Source organism: Myotis brandtii, unplaced genomic scaffold (assembly GCF_000412655.1).
Source record: "Myotis brandtii unplaced genomic scaffold, ASM41265v1 scaffold536, whole genome shotgun sequence".
Taxonomy (NCBI): domain Eukaryota; kingdom Metazoa; phylum Chordata; class Mammalia; order Chiroptera; family Vespertilionidae; genus Myotis; species Myotis brandtii.
In genome coordinates this window covers 1,766,392-1,786,151 of record NW_005369967.1, presented here as the reverse complement: position 1 = coordinate 1,786,151, position 19,760 = coordinate 1,766,392, and the positions used below count along the sequence as shown (strand labels likewise).

Here is a 19,760-nt window from a genome sequence, read left to right as displayed (position 1 = left end):
TTGGAAGGGTCTTTGGGGTCGTGGAGTCGAGCCCGGACCTCTCGGCGGCGGACCCTCCTACAGTCGTAGGGCCGGCGGGCGGGAGCTCGCTGGCGCTGGGGACGCCGTCCGCTGCTGGACAGCTCTTTCCATGACGGCCAGTGCAGGGTGTGCCCTGTCCTTCCTCCCTCCCTCGGGTCGCTGCTGTGCTCTGGTTCCAGCCCGTACACACCGGGTCCTTGCACGACAGCCTCAAACGTCAACTTCCATGCGCCTTCTGTAGTGCACGCTCCCAGGGATTCAGCTCCAAGGGGCCGAGAACTGTTCGCGGATCGTCCTCCCGGCCCTTCCCCGCCTCGGGAGCCACTGCTCCCCGTACCTTCTCTGTAGTCGCGCGGAGGCTGTCGCTGGCTCCTGGTGTGTGGGTTTGTGCAGGGTGTGTATACACACACACACACAGGTTAAGAGCTTCACATGGACAGTTCTTCCTAATCTGTTTTTCAAGGCAGTTTAACTCCTCCTCCTCCCAACCGCTCCCCCAACTTCAAGTACTTTCTAAAGAATCATGACATTTCAGAGATGGGTAGGTTTTTTAAGCTCCATTTCCAGACCCATTCCTGTTGTCCCAGATGTTTCCACATCCCTAAAATGGAATTGATGCCTGCCACGCCAGCTCCTCAGCATTGTGAGGGTCACGTACAGTGGTTTTGTGACAGCCCTCAAATGAAAGGAATCACCCTCATTGCCTTTTTCAGTTTCATATGGAGTGCCCTGAATTGCATATTTTATTTCAGGAGTGATCTGGTCAGAGTAAGTACAGCAGGACTATTTATTCTTTAATTTGGATATTGCTTCCATTACCGCATTCTTTACTGCACCCATTAGCTGTTTTTGCCATTCAAGCATAGATATATGCATAATTAGGACTGCCTTAATTTGTGTCAAGTTATATCTAAAAGTTTCTTCATAAGTCAGTTAAGTTGCCAGGACAGTCCTGCTCCTCCCCCCTCCCCCCAAAGATTTAATTTATAATATATGGTCATGTGAGGAGGGAACAGATACTTATTAAATGCCCAGTGGAACAACAAATTGAAGTTTCTCTTTCTCTCTCTCTCTTCCTCTCTCCCTCCCTCCTTCTGTATCTCTCTAAAAGTAAATTTAAAAAATTTAGAGGAAGGTTTCAAAGAAAATCAGAACTGGTTAATAGTTAAAGTGGTAAAAACAGATCTTATTCAGAAACCATTGCGATAGGAGAAAAAAGACCTCAGTATAGAATTGGGCTCAGTTCTGAATACAGCATAGACAAATGGGAATTTATAGTCGAGGAGCAGGGTGGGGGTCAGTGGATGGGAAATTACTAAAAGGAAATATCAGGGGCTAAACTGACTTGACAGAATTCGTGCTGAAGACCAGTCAGGTGGGAATTCTCTCTAAACCAGTGGTTCTCAACCTTCCTAATGCCGCGACCCTTTAATACAGTTCCTCATGTTGTGGTGACCCCCAACCATAAAATTATTTTCGTTGCTACTTCATAACTGTAATTCTGCTACTGTTATGAATTGTAATGTAAATATCTGATATGCAGGATGTATTTTCATTGTTACAAATTGAACATAATTAAAGCATAGTGATTAATCACAAAAACAATATGTAATTATATATGTGTTTTCCGATGGTCTTAGGTAACCCCTGTGAAAGGGTCATTCGACCCCCAAAGGGGTCGTGACCCACAGGTTGAGAACCGCTGCTCTAAACTGACTTAGCAAGATTCTTGCTACAACTGGGCAATGCAGGCCCAACAATGATGGACACCAGGGTCAGGGGCTTAGAAGAGCTTGACTAGAGTTAGGTCAAGGAGTGCACCTTGTCAGTCACAAAGAATAATAAGACACTTCCTGCCCTCAAGGAATGACAGTCATAAATTACTGAATCTCTTTTTATTCCAGGCCAGTGATTTTTTTCCGGTGCCATCCTTCTATATAATAGCTTTATGGAAAAAAGAAAACAGTGCCTCATGAAAGAAACACACATCAATAGAAAAATACATTTTAACATCAGAAATGATAAAAGGTTGTAAATGTGTCTTGGAACCAAAGGAATAAATGTCATCTTGAGCCCTTAACACATCAGGTAGTCATATCAGTTCATCAGTCAGCCTTAACACATCAGTTAGTCACAACCCAAAACAACTGAAAGAGTTCTACATGAGAATCTCTGTTATTTTCTGTTACTTAACAAAACAAGATGTCAGGAGGTAGGAGGGCATAAAAGGCTCAGTAGATTGTTTTGTTTTGTTTTCATCTTGGTGTACTCTACTTGTCCTCAGCCTAGCTTTCCACATGGTCTAACAGAGTCCATAGTAGTTGCAGATATCAGAACCTCAGGATTACCTGGCCAGTGTGGCTCAGTGGTTGAGCATTGATCTATGAACGGGAGGTCACAGTTGGATTCCCAGTCAGGGCACATGCCTACTTGCAGGCTTGCTCCCCAGTAGGGGTTGTGCAGGAGGCAGCCAATTGATGATTCTCTCTCATCATTGATGTTTCAATCTCTCTCTCTCTCTCTCTCTCTCTCTCTCTCGCTCTTTCTTCCTCTTTCTGAAATAAAAAACATATTTAAAAAAAAAAAAACACCCTCAGGATGTAGGGACCTGATCTTCCTTATATCTGTTTTTAAGATGGACTTGGTTTTCCAGAAACCCCTCCAGGAGATCTTCCCTCATATCTCATTGGTCAGAGTTGTGTCATGTGTCCGTTTCTAAACCAGTCATTGGCAGGAGTGGGAACCAATCATGATTCACTCGAAGTTCTATTAGGAAGGAGTGGTTGGGTTGTATCTCTTACACTGTGTGAAGCATTTTATTATTGCTCAGTCTGTGATTTTGCACTACATATTATTCTGAGGGAGTGTGAGAGGAAACGTCTGAGTCCTTAAGTTGCAGTTTGGGAAGAAAAATCTCTGATGGATATTTTGCTGATAGAGGTTCTCTTCCAGGATCTATCTGTTTGTTGTCTGTATTTCATCATATGCTTTCATAGTTCTACAGAGCACAAATGAAAGTGATTTCCTCTTCCTCCATGCATGTTCTTCTTACCTGTTCAACTCATAGCAGAACAAAGGCTTTTTCCTACATTGCCTGGAGTTGACTTATTAAACAGTGGCGTATGCAGAAGACCATCTGGTAATCTTACTGCCGGTGTCTGGCTCTCTCTTCAGAACAGCATGATCCTCTCTGCTGCCATCTTCATCACCCTCATAGGCCTGCTTGGTTACCTCCATTTTGTGAAGATTGATCAGGAGACTCTGTTAATCATTGATTCCCTGGGCATCCAGATGACTTCATCCTATGCCTCTGGCAAAGAAAGCACCACCTTCATTGAAATGGGCAAGGTGAAGGATGTTATCATTAATGAGGCTATTTATATGGTAAGTATGTAAGTGGTATCAGGCCCCTCTGGAGGGGTAGCCCATGGAGTGTGCCTGGAGTTGAACTGTTTTAGTACCTGAAGTATTAGATGTCACAAAATTAAAATTGAGGACTCTCTGCTCCAGTACTTGCAGTGTTTCCTTTTGGTTATGTCCAAAACCATAAAAGTGATTTCTATTGAAAAAAGGTATGTCCTTTTATATTATCTATTTATTTATTTTTAGAGAAGGAGAGAGAGAGAGAGAGAGAGATTTGTTGTTTTTCCATTTATTTATGCATTCATTGGTAGATTCTTGCATGTGCCCTGACCAGGGATTGAATCACACCTTGGCATATGGGGATGACGCCCTAACCAATGGAGCTACCCGACCAGGGTGTCCCTTTTTAAAGAGACACAGCAGGTGCTCATGGATAGGGTGTCAGCATTTCAATTTTATTTTTAGCTCAGCTTCAGAATCATCTCTGGTGGTGATTGTTGCATGAGAATATACTTCTCCCTCACTTCAAAAGCTATCAAGTGTTCTACTTAGAGAGAACTATTTATGAAAAAGTTTTAGCCATCCCTTGAAGAAAAAGAGACAAAATGAGTTTCACTTAGATCTCTGCTATTTGGTGTATTTTCTTACAGCAGAAGGTGATTTACTACCTTTGCATTTTATTGAACGACCCGATTACAGTAGCAATGTAAACTCTTGTTGTCAGGAACATATGTGGATAAATGATGGCTATTTTTAGTGAGAATTAGGATTTTAGTTCTTTCAGGAGCTCCTTTTTTAAAAAAAATATATTTTATTGATTTTAGAGAGGAAGGAAAAGGGAGAGAGAGAGAGAGAGATAGAAACACCAGTGATGAGAGAGAATCACTGATTGGCTGCCTCCTGCACATTCCCTACTGGGGATCGAGCCCACAACCCAGGCATGTGCCCTTGGCCAGAATCGAACCTTGGACCCTTCAGTCCATAGGCCGGCGCTCTATCCATTGAGCCAAACCAGCTAGGGCTCAGGAGCTCCTTTTGAGGCAAATACAGGCTTTCAGAAATATTACGAATTTACACAAATTTTAGGGAAAAAATAGATAGCAACTTCTGCCTGTAAATCACTATTCATGTCCTTGGGCTCTGTCAGTCTACCAATATGATTTTACGTAGATGTTACTGATCTACACATACTGTTACGGTATACACTGTTTTGTATCTTGCTTTTTAAATTTGACATGCATATTTTCATGCATCTACAAAGGCCACTGTACTTACTAAATAATTATACCATCATGTCAAGTATCAGTTTATTTAGCCACTCTATTGCTAACTTTTGAAATCACATCCTAGGGTGTTTTTTGCTCTTCTCTTATAAAAAACCACTTATATAAACATAATTGTAATAAATTCCTTTATAGGTGTATAATTCACATCTGCAGTTTACTGCCTCACTGCCCTGTTTCTCAAAGGATTTAAGGCAGCTAAGCTAAAATTCTTTTGCATCATAGTTCAAAATTATTAAAGTTTATGAATAGCTTCATGGATTTTTACAGTATTTGAGATTTGGCTCTAGAGATTGGACAACTTTATATACTTTGGGGGGATTTGTGTTTTTCTCGTCTTGGCTAACAGTGGGTATAGCTTCTTTAGTATGTCGGTAAAGGAATTAAAAATTTTAAATTTGTACTTCTTTAAATGACAGAGACTTTTCATATTTCTTTGTATCTACCTATTAGTATTTCTTCTTGTTTTAAACTATCCATACCTCCTCTCTTAGTCAAGTAGAATGTAGATATTGATTATGCATTTGTAACAATTTATGTATTTGGGTAGCAGACTTTTATTGAATATGCCATCCTCATCTTTTTCCCATTCTGTGGCTTTCTTTTAACTCAGTTGTATTACATTTCCTTATACACAGTATTTGTCGATGTTGACATGTGAAGCTGCCTTTCTTGTCTCTGAGGACTGTCCCACAACTTGTGACACTCCCCAGGAGGGTCTCCTTGTTAACCCTCTTGCTTGCTCTTAGATGGAGATCATGAAACTTATACAGATTATAAACTGTCTTTGAGATCTGGCTTTGCAGAATTCACAGGCTGGGCTGAGGGCCTAGTAAGGGACTCTTCCAGCAAGGTGCTGTGAGGCCTGCACTCTGCCTCTGAGCTCCCACCTGTGCCTATAGACCCCAGGGTGTGGGTGAGAGTGAGGTTGCACAGGGATGCAGCACTCTTAAGCTCTCTTGTTCACCTTGACTGTGCCTTTCTTCCCTTTGGCCTTCAGAGTGCCAAGCCCCGGCTGGACTGCTTGATTGAAGTGTACAGGAGCTGCCAGGAGATCCTGGCACACGGGAAAGCCACACCCACAAGCCCATGAGCCCCAGCATTCAGAAGGCCAGGCTGTCTTCCGTGGGAAATGACTCCTAAGCCCTTGGGCTGGTGTTTTTTGCTGTATTCAAACCATCATGTGGACACAGCCCTAGGAACCAGGATGGATGCAGTGGATCTGAGAGCCACAGAGCAGGTGACTGGAACTCAGCTCATTGTGTGATGTTGAGCAAAGTGTTCCTGGTATTTCAGTGCTCCCCATGTAAGTTATGTGTACGTTACCAACTGAGAGGAGACCGTAAGAAACGGTTTGTCAAAGGTCATATTGACAAAGAGCACTTTGCGAATTTTCTAAGCACATTCAAGTTGACTTTTTGTTGAATTTTGTGGAGCAAGACAATGGGAAATTGATATCAGATCTCTTGAGAAAGACAATTTCCAGCTATATAAAAGTTAAGAAAATAGTCTAGCCCTTCAGGCACTGGGTTAGTGGGAAGAAATGTCCCACAAGACTAGACTCTGTCCCCCTAGCTCCTTTGTCTGTATAGGGTTAAATATGATGAATCTCTTAATAAACAGGTCTCCTTCCTAAACATGTACAGTAATTGCCTGGTTCACAGACACCTGCTTCTGACTGACAAACATGAATGTGGCATTTCAGTCAGGGTATGAAGCACATTAATACTCTTGTTACTCAAAAACTTCTTTTGCCGAGAAGAATGAGACAAAAGTCCAGACAGAAATTCGACTTTGGTTTCTAGGAACATGTTAAAGAAGGATAAACATGCAAACTATAGAAGCCTTTGTTGGTAAGACAGTTTCTTCTGTATAAAATTCATAAACTAAGGAAGGATTCCTGAAGGATTGGGAAGGAGATAGGGTGGGGGAAATAGCTTGACCCCCAAATTCAGTATGAACACAGCTCTGTTCTCCTTTACTTTTTCTTTGGGATCCTAATTATTATTATTATTTTTTGGTTTGTTAATCTTCACCTGAGGATATTTTTTCCCATTGGTTTTTAGAGAGTGTGGAAGGGAGAGAGAGGGGGAGAGAGAAAATGAGAGAGAACCGTCGATGTGAAAGAGACACACTGATTGGTTGCCTCCTGCACATGCCCTGACTGGGGCCAAGGATTGAACCTGCAACCCAACTATGCGCCCTTGACCAGGAATTGAATCCAAGACCCTTTGGTATGTGGGCTGCCACTCTAACCATTGAGAAACACAAACCAGGGCAGATCCTAATGTTTTTAAAACTCCCAGGTGGGTAATATCCTCATGGGCCTTAGAGACACTCAAGTATCACAAAACCAGAGATGTCATTTCTACCTTTTACACCAGCCCTGGAGGGGTTCTTCAGAAGTCTGTGGTACGTGTGATGTGTTGATGTGTTCCAGGCAGGAATGTCCCAATTAGAACCCAAATGCTGGGCGAAAGGCAGGAACAGAAATGTTTGACCAAATACAACAGGCTAATTTTTAAGTTGATAATTTTGTATGGGCCGAGAAGGATGTAATAAATATCCAAATGGCTGTTGGCAGAAAAAAGGTTCTCCACCCCTGGTGTAAAGGATGAGAGGGGAAGCGTGCAGGAGCTGAAGTGCTCACATAAACTAGTTCCAGCGGAGTGGTTCTGCAGTGTGCAACACACACACACACACACACACACACAGTACATTGTCAGGGTATAATTTTGTATGGGCCGAGAAGGATGTAATAAATATCCAAATGGCTGTTGGCAGAAAAAAGGTTCTCCACCCCTGGTGTAAAGGATGAGAGGGGAAGCGTGCAGGAGCTGAAGTGCTCACATAAACTAGTTCCAGCGGAGTGGTTCTGCAGTGTGCCACACACACACACACACACACACACACACTACATTGTCAGGGTGAAATACCCACACTTTGTCAGGGTAAATGCTAAGACCATACAGTTTTCAGCACTTTATTGACATCCGGTAAGACTGTCTTAGAGCTATGAAATAAAACTCCGTTTCCCATGTTGGAAAGCCAGAGTACCAGTGAACTCTTCCGTCTTTCTTTGTTAGGGGAGGGTGGAAACAAAGAGTATCTCCTCTGCACTTAACAGAAGGTCTCAGTGGGATAGGGGGCTACTGGCATCGTTAGGAAGGCAAAAGGCGAAAGCAACATTCAGTTTCTGGGACAGACATCACCTGTCCTCTGTCCTCAAACTAATTCCCAGCGGAAGTTCGCCAGAAGTCCCGAGGAGCAGATCCAGGCCCTCGAGCCCCAAGGGGTCTCCTGTTTCTGACTCATTTTGGTGGCTCCCAGAGCAGCAAAAAGCAGAGTGCATTTGCTTGGTCTTTTGAAGAGCAGGGAAACGAGTGATGGCCACCTCGTCCGACAGCAGTGAGCACAGCCTTCACTGAGCCCTGTCCAGTAGTTAAAAGGAGACACGAGGAGGCCAAGTTAGACCTGCCCCTGCCTTAGCTTGTACCCAGTTGGGCTTACAGTCCAGTGTGAGGAAGAGCAGCTTCGATCTCAGCAGGGAGAGCTCCTGTCCTACAAAGAGGAGCTGCTGCCCCAGAGGGCAGGGGCACTGCAGGGCGCCTACTCATGGGCAGTAGGGGAGGGAAAGGCCTCTGCTCCTTTCCCTCCAGCCCTGCCACCCCCTTTCCCATCTGCGAAAGGAAGCCTAGTTTTAGTGAGTTCTAGGCTTTTGTCAGAGTTGGGGTGAACGGGAAATTTTGGTCCTCAGGATTTGAGGATGTTGGGAAAACTTCAAGTATAAATCCCCACATAAGGACCGTATACAGGATACAACAGATTCGCCTCCCCGAGGGTGCAAGTGGGGAAAGCTCCGACGTACGGCACTGATGCCCTCAGGAACCAGACCTCCCTGTCTGTCTAGAAGCAGGCAGAATCCAGCGCTCATACTTTTGTGGGGGGAAAAAAAACAGTGGTTTTTATACTGGGCCTGGCTTTTTAAAAGTTGGGCCCTGAAACATAAGGCACCTAGAGAATAGAGGCTTTGTGGACACTGAAGTACACACTTCACAGAACAAACCAGGGCGGGCTGGGGAGGGTGCTGGACCCATCACAGTAGTGTCATGCCCCAGGATTCGCATCTCCAACCCCAGAGGCACCAGGTGGCGGGGACAGGGGCAGGAGAAATATTCACAGCAACGTTGGCTCCTTGGCAGCCCGTGGAAGAGAAGCAAAGAGCTGTTGTCCAGCCAGTTCCCATGGCTGGTGGGCAGCAGGTGGCTTGGTGGGTGTGTTCACAGTTATGGAGCAATGGCTCATGTAGCTGGCCATGAGGAGAGTAGCCTCTGCAATCTAAGGAGACAACAGAGAAATGAAGGACATGAACTAGCCTTGCTCGAATACTGGCTTTCTCTCTCACTAGCTGTTATACAGGGCACATAACCTTCCTGGGCTTCAGTTCCTTTCTCTCTTAAAATACCCACCTGGGAGAAATCGTCTAAAGGGGGTCATTACTGTGTGGTTCAGAGGCCCAATGAAATGGGCGCCTATTGGTCTGGAGGTCCTGTGAGACGCACAGTACCCCTGAGAACAGGCGGCACTTCCTCTCTAGCTAGCTCCAAGCTGGGGCAGGGGGCCTCCCTGGAGCAAAGGGCCCGCATATCTTCTCCTTTGGCAGGGGTGTGTTAAAAGGAGGAGGAGATCTGGCAATCTCCAGCTTTAGGATCAAAGCGACAGGGTTTCCAGGGAACTCTCGGAGTCAGGAACCTATAAATGAGGACTTAGGTTTCTGAGTCTTTGTAATTCTTACATTTGCTAGTCAACATTTCCTGTACTGAGTGGGAATAAAGCCCTTAAGGCAAAAGAGGTCTTTGGGCGGAATTAAGACCTGGAGGACAGGGGAGCATGTGCAGACTGTCCCACTTGAGGACTAGTGTTGGGACAGCAGAGCCCAGGACAAGGTGAGAACATCTTGAGGGGGCAGCTGCCCTGGTCCTGCTGCAAGGAGAACAGCGAGTGAGCACCCAACTCCAGCCTGCATGGCGCGGAGGCTTGAGAGCAGGAAAGATCATGTGAAGGGCACAGAGTAGCTGGGCCTGAGTGAGTGCCCTCCCTAGCCAGCCCCCACTGTCTGCCCAGCAGTGACTGCCGAGCAACTCCACCAGAGCCCTTTGGAGCCATGATCATAGACAAGGCCGAGTTTCCTTTGGGGCAGGGCTCTTCAGGAGACGGTCACAACCCCAGCTTCCTTTCTCAGCTCCAAGTCCACCTCTTCCTACATTACAGGTCAGAGTAAAATGTTTCAGGAGCTCTCAGACCCACCTTGGGAGCAGCCATCCGGAAGGTCAGCTTTTCAATGTGGCCTTTTCCAGAGCTCTGGTCTGGAATGGATCTAATCACAAGCATGAAGTCGTCCCGGCAGCCACCAAAGGTCGTCACTGAAGAGTAGGGGTAGGTGACACGCACTTGCTGTGGGAAAGAGCTGGTTAGTCCTGGGGAAACTTACCCCCTGCCTCCGAGCTAGGAACCAGCATCCCGTCTCTTCTGAGCACAGGGAGCTTAACCAGGAAAGAACTCCGAAGTGGTCATAATCTGGAGATACACATCTCCGATGTCTACATGCTGTGTCTAGACTTGAGAACAGCAGTGCTTGGGCAGGGGGTAGGGAGAGGGGGGCATGGTCACTTCACTCAGGCTTTTGAGTCCAGAGAGAAGAAAAGACTATTCAGGAGAAGGAGGGGATCGGGGAGCCAGCCCTCCTCCTTCCTTACCATCGTGTTGTGGTCCAGGATGCTGACACCATCCTCATTCACAGCAATCCACACCAGAGGGTTCTCCTTGGAAGACAGCGGTACAGGCTGGGGAAACAGGAAAACCCCATCAGACACATCCACAGCGATGGATTCTGAACCATGAGAGCTTTGTTAGGAAGGCACACGCAGGGATCTGCTAGGCAGTGATTTCCAACCTTTTCCTTATCTTGGAAAACAAAAGATGGCATTTGTGCAGCATGCTGGAGTGCACAGGAGGCATCTGGCTTTGGGGCTCTGGCTACCTACTAACAATCGCGAGCGGGAGGAGATCACAGCCCATCGACTGGGAAGCTCTGTGCGCAGAATAGAGCATCCCTGGCTGCTCTGTCATGGGTGTGGGGAACAGACTGTTTTCTCCCAGCTCTGACACTGACAGCCCTCCACCCACAGTCTTTCCCAGCTGGAGTGCATCTTGCTTCAATCAATTTCACAGGGACTGTAAAAGAAACAGGAAAGCAAAATGCAATCTTATGGGTGACAGACCCTACCAGTAAGAAAAGTGGCTATTTAGTGGACAATTCCTGGAAAAACTATTTTCGCTGCCAGTGCTGCAGTAGGGCAATCCCCAAAAGGCTGGGGAGGTAGGCATGTCACCTTTTTCAGTAGCTTTCCCCAACTTCCCATACCAAGTGGGACCCCGTGTTATATGCCCTTATAACTAGTTGATCCTATCTTTTTCCCCCCAGGGTAGCATTGAGAAAGAAGTCAATAAAGGAAAGATGTGGGACACCCAGAAAGAATCCTGGCCCCAAAGCAATGAATCACAACTGCTCTGGACCATGGAATGGGGAGTAGGTCAGAAATGGGTGGAAAGATAGTGACCCCTGGTGGTTGCTAGTTTGCAGGCAGGCACTGCAGACTAGACTCAAACATGACTAGGGACAATAACTCCAAGAGATACTTAGGGCATTCCTGAGAGCGTGGTCACCACTCCTTCCACTAGAAACCACTTGCACTTACCTGAGCAGCAAAGAGCTTAGCACCAAAGAAGGGCCATTTCCGGGCCACGGTCAGGTAGATGCGGATGCACTCAGGAGGGGAGCAGCCTTGCAGTGCTGCCCACTTTGTGGTCAGCTGATCTACTAGGTGCCTGGATTGGACAGATGGAGAGAAATGGTGCTGGTGAAGTGCCAACATATGCCCATGGCAGCTCTGAGACCTCCCCAAGTCCACAGCCCGCATCTCCCACAAGACCCCGTAAGACAGTGGTTCTCAACCTTCCTAATGCCGCGACCCTTTAATACAGTTCCTCATGTTGTGGTGACCCCCAATTTCATTGTTACAAATTGAACATAATTAAAGCATAGTGATTAATCACAAAAACACTATGTAATTATATATGTGTTTTCCGATGGTCTTAGGCGACCCCTGTGAAAGGGTCGTTCGACCCCCAGAGGGGTCGCGACCCACAGGTTGAGAACCACTGCTGTAAGACCTGGTAGCCTACCTCAGCTGTTCAGTGGGTGTCCCGTATCGGTAGCGCCTGGGGTAGAACCTGTCTAGCACCTGCTGTAGGTGGTGCTGAGCCTTGGAAGGGGGTGTGCCCCCAGGGCTTGGCGAGAGATGCCTCTCCAAGTCCCCAAACTCTACCTGTGATAGAAACACATGGAAGCACAAGTCAAGAATATGGACATGGTGGGGGTGGTATGGGCGTAGTGGTGAGGGTGGGCTGTTGAGAAAGGTGTAATAAACCCTTTTTTTCATAACTTTACTGGGGAGGTGTAAATGGATGTGAAAAAACACGTCTTGTGAACTGGCCTTTTTTATCCAGTTTCAGACACTAGAGATAAACAAACAACCTTAGGGTCCTGGAATATTAGAGATTATCTAGTCCAACTTTCATTTTCCAGCTGAGGTTAGGTGCCTTGACCAAAGACACAGTTAATTAGGGGCAAACAGGGAAAACAATGTAGAAATTCTGGCTTCCAATCCAAAAATATGGGACATAGGATTGAAGATGCTACAGATCCTAGAGTACAGCAGGTCCTTGAAGAACAGTTTTGTTCAATGTCATTTCATTATAATGTTGATGAGATGTTTTGCTTAAAGCTGTAGAACAAGTTGACGATGCTAAGTGAGGATTGACTTAACTGTATAGCAGAGAGTTCCAAATGTGGCCTTTGGAGTCAGACACCTGGCTCAAATCCCAACTCTGCCACTTACCAGCTTTGTAATGCTGGTCAGGTTACTTAAACTCTCTGAGCTTCAATATCCTCACCTATTATGTGGGGATGAGAACTAAATGAGATAATATATCCTATATAATAAAAGGCTAATATGCAAATCGAATGGCGGAACAACCAGTCGCTATGACATGCACTGACCACCAGGGGGCAGACACTCAACACAGGAGCTGCCCCCTGGTGGTCAGTGCGCTCCCACAGGGGGAGTACCACTCAGCCAGAAGCCGGGCTCATGGCTGGTGAGTGCAGCAGTGGTGGTGGGAGCCTCTCCTGCCTCCGCGGCAGCACTAAGTATGTCCAACTGCCGGCTTAGGCCCACTCCTTGCCTAAGCCATCAGTCGGACATCCCCCGAAGGCTCCTGGACTGTGAGAGGGTGCAGACCGGGCTGAGGGACCCACCCCAAGTGCACAAATCTCGTGCACCAGGCCTGAGTATAAGTGGGCCTAAACCAGCAGTCAGACATCCCCTGAGCACTCCTGGACTGCAAGAGGGTGCAGGCTGGGCTAAGGGACCCCCCCAAGTGCACGAATCTTGTGCACTGGGCCTCTAGTACAAAATATTTAGCACAGGGTCCTCTATAGAGTATTTAATACGTGTTTATTATATTAAAGATCAGTTATTAGAGAGAGAGGAAGAGGAGGAGAGGGAGGGACAGAGAGAGGGAAAGAGGGAGAGAAAGATAGAGGAAGACAGACATTGATGTGAGAGGGAAACATCGATTGGCTGCCTCCTGCACGTACCTTCCAGGGATGGAGCCTGCAACCCAAGTATGTGGCCTGTCAGGGAATTGAACCAACAACCTTTTGATACATGGGATGATGCCCAACCAACTGAGCCAGACAGGGCAGGGCTAAAGATCAGCTATTATTATTTCCCCTTCTTTTTCAGCAAGTAGATCTATGGGAACCATACAGGTATCCCAGATACCTTTGGCAAGATGGCCTCCTAAAAGTAACAGGGAGAAGAGTCAAAGTCTGAATGTGTTCCTTTTCTAATTCTAGTTAAAATGTTTGACAGCTTTAAGTACAAATGTTATGGCATACATTCTGTGATATGCATTATTTAAGAACATACTTAGTACAACCCTGTGGGGGTAGGTATGGAGCTATCTTTGTTTTTAGTCCACAGAAATGGAAACTAAAGCACAGACAAGTAAAGTAACGTGGCCAACATCTGAGCTTGAAGTGGCCAGGACTCAAACCCAGGCCTCTGGATTCCCGCCCAGAGATCTGCACACAGCCTGTGTGTACAATGAGGAGCTCTGCTGGGTAAGGAGCCAGGGTCAAGGCCACCCTCTCCTCTGGCACCGCCCACCTGCAGAATCTCCTGCTCCAGCCTGTGTGGTGCATTCCACCTGCGAGTCCAAAGGTAGTGCCTGACCCTCCTGATTCCCAAACAGACCCGTACCTGGGCCATCAGGGCAGCCATCTCCAGAGCCAGCTCCTTGTTGACAGGAAACCTCCCGGCCACGATCTCGCCACTGGTCTGGAAGGCAAGCAGCAGACGCTCGCGCTCCGTCTCCCCTTTGACTTGACCCCGAAAGTACAGCCTACAGGGAAGAGGGCAAGAAGCCAGGTCAGCTGGGATCCCAAAAGGACGAAGTCATCTTGGCATCTGTTTATCTTGACTTCCAAAGAAAGAAATGACTCTTTTTATACCATTTCTAAGCCTATTTTTTATTGCCTCCAAAATATTTAAGCAAGCATGCCACAGAGCCCATAGTTTGCCTATTTTTTATTGCCTCCAAAATATTTAAGCAAGCATAGTTTTCATGGCAACAGTAGCGTGTGGTTAATTCTGGATACACCATTAGACTTACGGGATTTGGTGAAGGGATCTGGTACCAGGAATCACAACTTATTAGGGAACTGGATGAGTTAAGAAGCCAAGAGACTAATGGAAACTATTTGCCTGGAGACATAGCTGGGATGGAATTTTCTTACTCAAATTGGTAAAAAGTCAGGATGCCTACTTCTGTATTCCCTGGAATTGGTATAGGAGCAATTTGTTTCTAGCCTTAAATTTAGTGCTCATACAAAATCTCCCTCTCCTAAGGTAACACATGCAGCCATCTCATGAGGTTGGTCTGTTTTCTTGGTATGTTTGTGTGTGTGTAAGCATGCATGTGTGTGTACATGCAGTATAGGGACTGAGAGCTGAGCTGCCCAGTCGGCCTGGCTCCCCAGCTAATGAGCACCATGCGGTGCTGTATCTGTGGGCCTCCTGCCTGTGCACCCCAGGCGCAGCCCTCACGCCTGGCCCCACCCTTGGGCGTGCTCAGGACCTGCTCTTGTACATCAGCCTCACGTCACGCGTGCCACCCTTAGACTTCCTGGAGTGCAGCTCCTTCAGGGCTTGTTCCCACTTGGAAATGGCATCGCAGAGCTTGAAGAGGCAAAGACAAAAGTCAGAAAAGGTGAGGGGTATGAGGTCCAGGCACGGCTGGCCTCGGGCAGAGCAGCAGGGCAGAGTGGAGTGACTGTCCTCCATGGGAGGATGGCCTACGGGGCCAGGACCCCAGGTGCCTGCGCTTCCTCACAGACTTGGCGTGAGCAGCAAAGCAAAGCTTCCCTTACTGGCCTTCACATCTGAGCGCCCCCGCACCCTGAGGCAAGGCAGGCCCCAGTCAAAAACCATGGCCTCACATCACCAGCTCCCATTCCATCCCACCCCACTCTCTTCAGCAAATACGCCCAGAGGCCTGCTGTGTAGCAAAGCCTTGGAGATGCCCGACATTTACAGAGAAGGCATGTAGCACAGTGTCCCCGGCAATGGTACAGGACTAGAGGCCTTTGTCCTGCTGCCATAAAGAAAGCAGACGGACCCAAACCCTCACGCTCATCAAGTGCTACAGCACATTCCCTCAAACACTTAACAGGCACCACGGCTCTAATCTCAGACCACAATACAAGACAGGTCCTCAGTCCCATTCAAGAGCCTTTCATACCCAAGTACCATAAGGACCTACTTCCTAAAACTGTGGCTGAACCTGTAGGCACAGCATAGGCCTGGCAGACACAACATCCAGGGACTCTGGGCATGCAGGTGCCCACCCGTGTCCCTGTGTGCCTGTGTGCGCGCGTGTGCGTGAAACCGGCAGGCTCAGTCAGGCTGCTGCTGAGAAGCTCCTGTCCCTCCCACACCAGCTGAGCAGCAGCTTCCCCTGGATGCTGACAGCCACCCCAGGGAGAGAGGGATACAGAGCTCTTCTCTCCAGAGACAAGAGCACAAACATCTTTTCTCTGCTCACACGGGTACGTTTTAGGATGGCATAGAAGCGGGGGCACCTTTGGCTCAGCACCAAACAGGCTGTGACACAGCCAGACACCCAGCAGAGCAGGCTTTTCCCCACCAAAACCCCGAAGCCAGGCGGTGGGACAGTGGGGCTCAGGGCTCAGCGGGGAGGCCGTCACCTTGACTCTCCCCTGCAGGCAGTGTTCCACGGCCCGGCCAGACGGATCGTCTGTGAAGAGGGCAAAGCCGGAGTGGGACGGATTTCTCATGCCTGTCTCCTGGTTCAGCCGCTGGAGGAACTCATCAACTGTGGAGGAGCCGTCGAAGCCCACCACCTGCAGGGGAGAGGACAGCCCCAAGGGGACTTGCTGAGGGACGCCCACTAGGGCTCGCGGAGGCGTCTGCGTCCAGAGGTGGGAAGGCTTGCCTAGAAGGAGCAAGGGCGGGTGCAAGGGCCAAGGAGATGTCCGTTCTGTATTCACACGCGAGGGTGCATGCCTCAGGGATGAGCCCGCCCACTGGAGACGAACCCGACATAAGCTCTGTGTGCCCTTTACTCTCGCTTTTTGGGAGGCCCTTTCATGCCATCTTCTTGGTCAGTGTCTCAGTTTCTTGTTCACAGATGGATTCAAAGGTGTACTTCCAGGACAGCAAATAGTGGAGCGCTTTTGCGATTCAAGCTCCTCTCTCCTGCCACACTGGCACTAACCCCCACTCCCACCCCGAACTCCCAGGCCCATTCTTTTGCTGGTTTGCTTGCCAAGAATCTGCCAATCCTAGGAGGCTTAGCACCCGCCTGGCCCTAAGGTGCTCCCATCTGGAAGAGACTCAGGACAGGGCACACGCCCGCCCTCACCTGGTAGGTCCCGTTGGCGAAGTGCACGGGGATGCTGAAGGGCAAGGAGTGGTGGAAGGGGTTCCGCAGCAGGATGGACATCACTTCCGTGCGCGATGGCCTGGCTTCCCGCTCCCCAGTCTGCAGGGTCCGCTCCACTGCCCGCTGGCAGTAGGTGGCATACTGGCCAGTTTCATTTCTAAAAAGGTGAGGAAGAAGGGAATACCACGGAATCCACATCTCCCTGCCACCTTGGTTCCCAGCCCAGACCTGGCCAGGACCACGTCAGCCGCTGAGGCAGGCTGTGAGCCAAGCCCTGAAGACGGGCGCAGGGTATTAATTTGCCATTTAGGGCCTATATGAACATGGCAACAGAGAATGACACTTTGGGAATAATCCGGAGGCAACAGCCCCCACAAAACATCCATGCACACGTGAACTGGTGTGCAGAAGCCCAGGCCTGCCCAGACCTCCACGTGTGTGTTTGTGTTTACAGCCATTGGTGAAGCCCCCATGGCCACCGAGCAAGTCTCAGAGGGTGGGGGGATCTGACCCCGGTTTCCCTGTGACACTGAATCATGCCACAGCGGGAGTGAAGGGGCAGCGGGGAAACGGCGCTCACTCACCTGGGGTCTGCGTGGCGCTGGAGCTGCTGTTTGATGTACCAGAGGAAGTGGTGCTGGGGCAGGAAGAGTGGGGCGCACAGAGCCAGGAGCTGCCAGCACTGCAGGGCACAGGCAGCGCGGGGTGAATGCTGGGCCCGCAGGCCCTGCCTCAGGGCCCTGAGCGACAGAGCCTTCGGCACTCTCTCCAAACCCTAACCGGGGCCCCACCTTCTCTGGGTACCAAAGCCAACCTGGTCAGGCTTTGACCAGAACAGCAGTCGCACAAGCTGACGGCACACAGATCTCATCCAAAGGGGCACAGGGAGGGCAGCTGTGCCGAGGCGGCTCTGAGCATGCCCACTGGCTACCAGGCTCAGGATAGCTGCGTAGTCACCTCCTCCCGTTTCCCACTCCTGGGCAGCCCTGGGCGATGGCTCCTGTCCGCTCGTCACCGGGGAGCCCCTACCTGCGTGAGGGAGTACTTCTGAGGCGGGCGGCAGCTGGTCTGCTTCATGAGTTGGCAGTAGATCTCGCTCTGCAGCTCGGGGTGAACCAGGCAGACCTGCAGGGCCCTCTGGACCAGGGACACGTGGTAGTCCACCGAGGCGGCTTCCACGGGCACGTTGATGAAGAGCTGGCAGCACTGGCAGGGACATGACAGAGGGCACTGGCAGGTGTGGAGACAATGGACAGCCTGGGCCGCCCAGGGCTCGGGGGTTTGGGGGGGGCTTGTTCACAGGGAGAATGTTTCTAAGAGGGAGCACTGCCTGGGAGCACTGTGCTTGCGGGGAAGGCTACCTCGGGCTAGAATCTTTCCTTCTTTAAATGTTTCTATTACATAAGCAAAACATATTCCTTTTCTAAAAAGAGAATATTTGAGACAGGCACAAAGAGCATTCTAAAAGAGGCCAGAATCCCTCAGGTTCAGAAACAACACAGGCCTGCCTTTTCCTGTCCAGCTTCACAGGCTCCCCCAGGCTCGGGAATGAAGGCCCAGAGCTTCCACCTCCCTGTCCTACAGGACGTGGTGGGGACCCTGTGAGACTCCGCCCCCTCCTCTGAGATCCTTCTGTGGGCCACCCCCTAACTGCATGTTCTCACCCGAGGATCACCACGGGGGGCAGAACTGCGTGGGGCAGAGCCTGGGCACATGGTGAGAGCGCCCCGCCTGTGGGTGGGCCTGGGCTCCGCTCCCACTTTACCTTGAAGAGCTTGAGGGCCTCGGTCTGCAGGGCCTCGGAGGGCAGGGTGGTGAGGGACGTGTACAGCCCGTCTTTGCTGTAGCACAGCATGGGGTGCCTCCAGAGGGGTGAGTCTGCCAAGGCACAGCAGCGGAGAGCAGCAGCCGTTACCCCTGGGCGGGAACTCTCCTCCCAACCCACCCCTCTGATCTGCGGGGAAGACGAGGGTCTAACTGTCTGGGGCCCACGGTGGTGCTGGGCTTACATCTAGAGTGTGGGGCTCACAAGCACAGCTCACAGGAAGGCGGCTACTGCTCTGCTCGTGGGGCTGCCCCAGGGCGAGTGTGCAAGGCGTGGGCATCTGAGTGCAAGCCTGTGTGTGCAGGGGAGGCCCGGCCCGCAGGGTTGGCCTGGACGGAGGGGTGTGTATCAGCCTGGAATAAACGAGCTGTGGCACTGAGTGGAGGGGGGTGTGGTGTGTGCTGTCAGTCCTCCGGCTCCTCAGAATCAGTAGCAAAATAAAGACCCAGGGACCCAGGCTTAGGTGAGGCTTTGCTAATTACAACTCTCACTATAGATTCGCCAGCCACCTCCTTCATCAGTCCTCTCCCCAACAAAGCTGCAGGGGAACAAAGTAAAACATTGGCCCAGGTCACTGGGCAGTCTGAGGGGTCACCTCAGTGCCTTCATCGGAGACAGGGGCCCTGGAGCTTGGGGTGGGGATGCCCTTCTGCGGCTCCGGCGGTTTTAAAACAGCGTCAGGGTCCAGTAGTGCTTTCTTTGGGTTCCTGACCAACAATTCCCCAGCCACCGCCCTGCAGCCCAGGCAGGACGGCCCTGCTTGCCTTACCTGGGTCTCCCTCAGCATCCATCAGCTTGCCAATGAGCTGCTCATAGGCGGTCCCCACCTTGGCGCTGCTGCCCCCTGTGGCCACGGTGAGATGATACAGCCACGTGTCCTGGAAGAGGACAGAAGGCCATCTGCTGGGGCTGGTGGGGAAATGGGGCAAGGCTCCCAGGGGCTTCCTTGAAGGGGCCACGCCCAGGTGGGGCTCAGCTGGCTTGGTGAGCAGAAGTCCGCCCGTGTCTGAGAGGAAAGACCTGGGATCGAGTGAACACGAACCCAGGTTTCTAAGGTTGTGGTTCTACCTCAGGGAAGAGATGGTCACTGGGAACAATTCAATATAAGGAATATTCCCAACCAGGGACTGCTAGTTGCCAAGATGTCCAGGAGGGAAATAAACATGAATGTGGGG

At 49.6% G+C, this 19,760-nt stretch overlaps 2 protein-coding genes across 3 annotated transcripts in view; one reads left to right on the top strand and one right to left on the bottom strand.

Annotated features, from left to right (window-relative positions):
- The first annotated feature begins 3,045 nt into the window (after window positions 1-3,045).
- PIGH (phosphatidylinositol glycan anchor biosynthesis, class H) lies at window positions 3,046-6,308 on the top strand. Its single transcript, XM_014549140.1, has 4 exons — window positions 3,046-3,405; window positions 4,035-4,090; window positions 4,824-4,842; window positions 5,668-6,308. Exons 1-4 carry the CDS (start codon window positions 3,061-3,063, stop codon window positions 5,758-5,760), a joined length of 513 nt encoding a protein of 170 aa, XP_014404626.1. The 5' UTR covers window positions 3,046-3,060; the 3' UTR covers window positions 5,761-6,308.
- Window positions 6,309-7,616: 1,308 nt separating this feature from the next.
- The window catches only part of PLEKHH1 (pleckstrin homology domain containing, family H (with MyTH4 domain) member 1), a 44,302-nt gene continuing 32,158 nt past the window's right edge, over window positions 7,617-19,760 (bottom strand). For both annotated transcript variants that reach the window (XM_014549138.1, XM_014549139.1), the window contains 13 exons: window positions 19,355-19,463; window positions 18,526-18,638; window positions 17,790-17,966; window positions 17,345-17,442; window positions 16,740-16,917; window positions 16,063-16,218; window positions 14,934-15,034; window positions 14,057-14,198; window positions 11,913-12,055; window positions 11,426-11,555; window positions 10,424-10,510; window positions 9,975-10,121; window positions 7,617-9,005 (listed from right to left, as the gene is read on the bottom strand). In XM_014549138.1, the coding sequence (XP_014404624.1) occupies window positions 8,844-9,005; window positions 9,975-10,121; window positions 10,424-10,510; window positions 11,426-11,555; window positions 11,913-12,055; window positions 14,057-14,198; window positions 14,934-15,034; window positions 16,063-16,218; window positions 16,740-16,917; window positions 17,345-17,442; window positions 17,790-17,966; window positions 18,526-18,638; window positions 19,355-19,463 (1,743 nt within the window). In that variant the 3' untranslated portion in view covers window positions 7,617-8,843. The remainder of the gene's footprint in view (window positions 9,006-9,974; window positions 10,122-10,423; window positions 10,511-11,425; window positions 11,556-11,912; window positions 12,056-14,056; window positions 14,199-14,933; window positions 15,035-16,062; window positions 16,219-16,739; window positions 16,918-17,344; window positions 17,443-17,789; window positions 17,967-18,525; window positions 18,639-19,354; window positions 19,464-19,760) is intronic.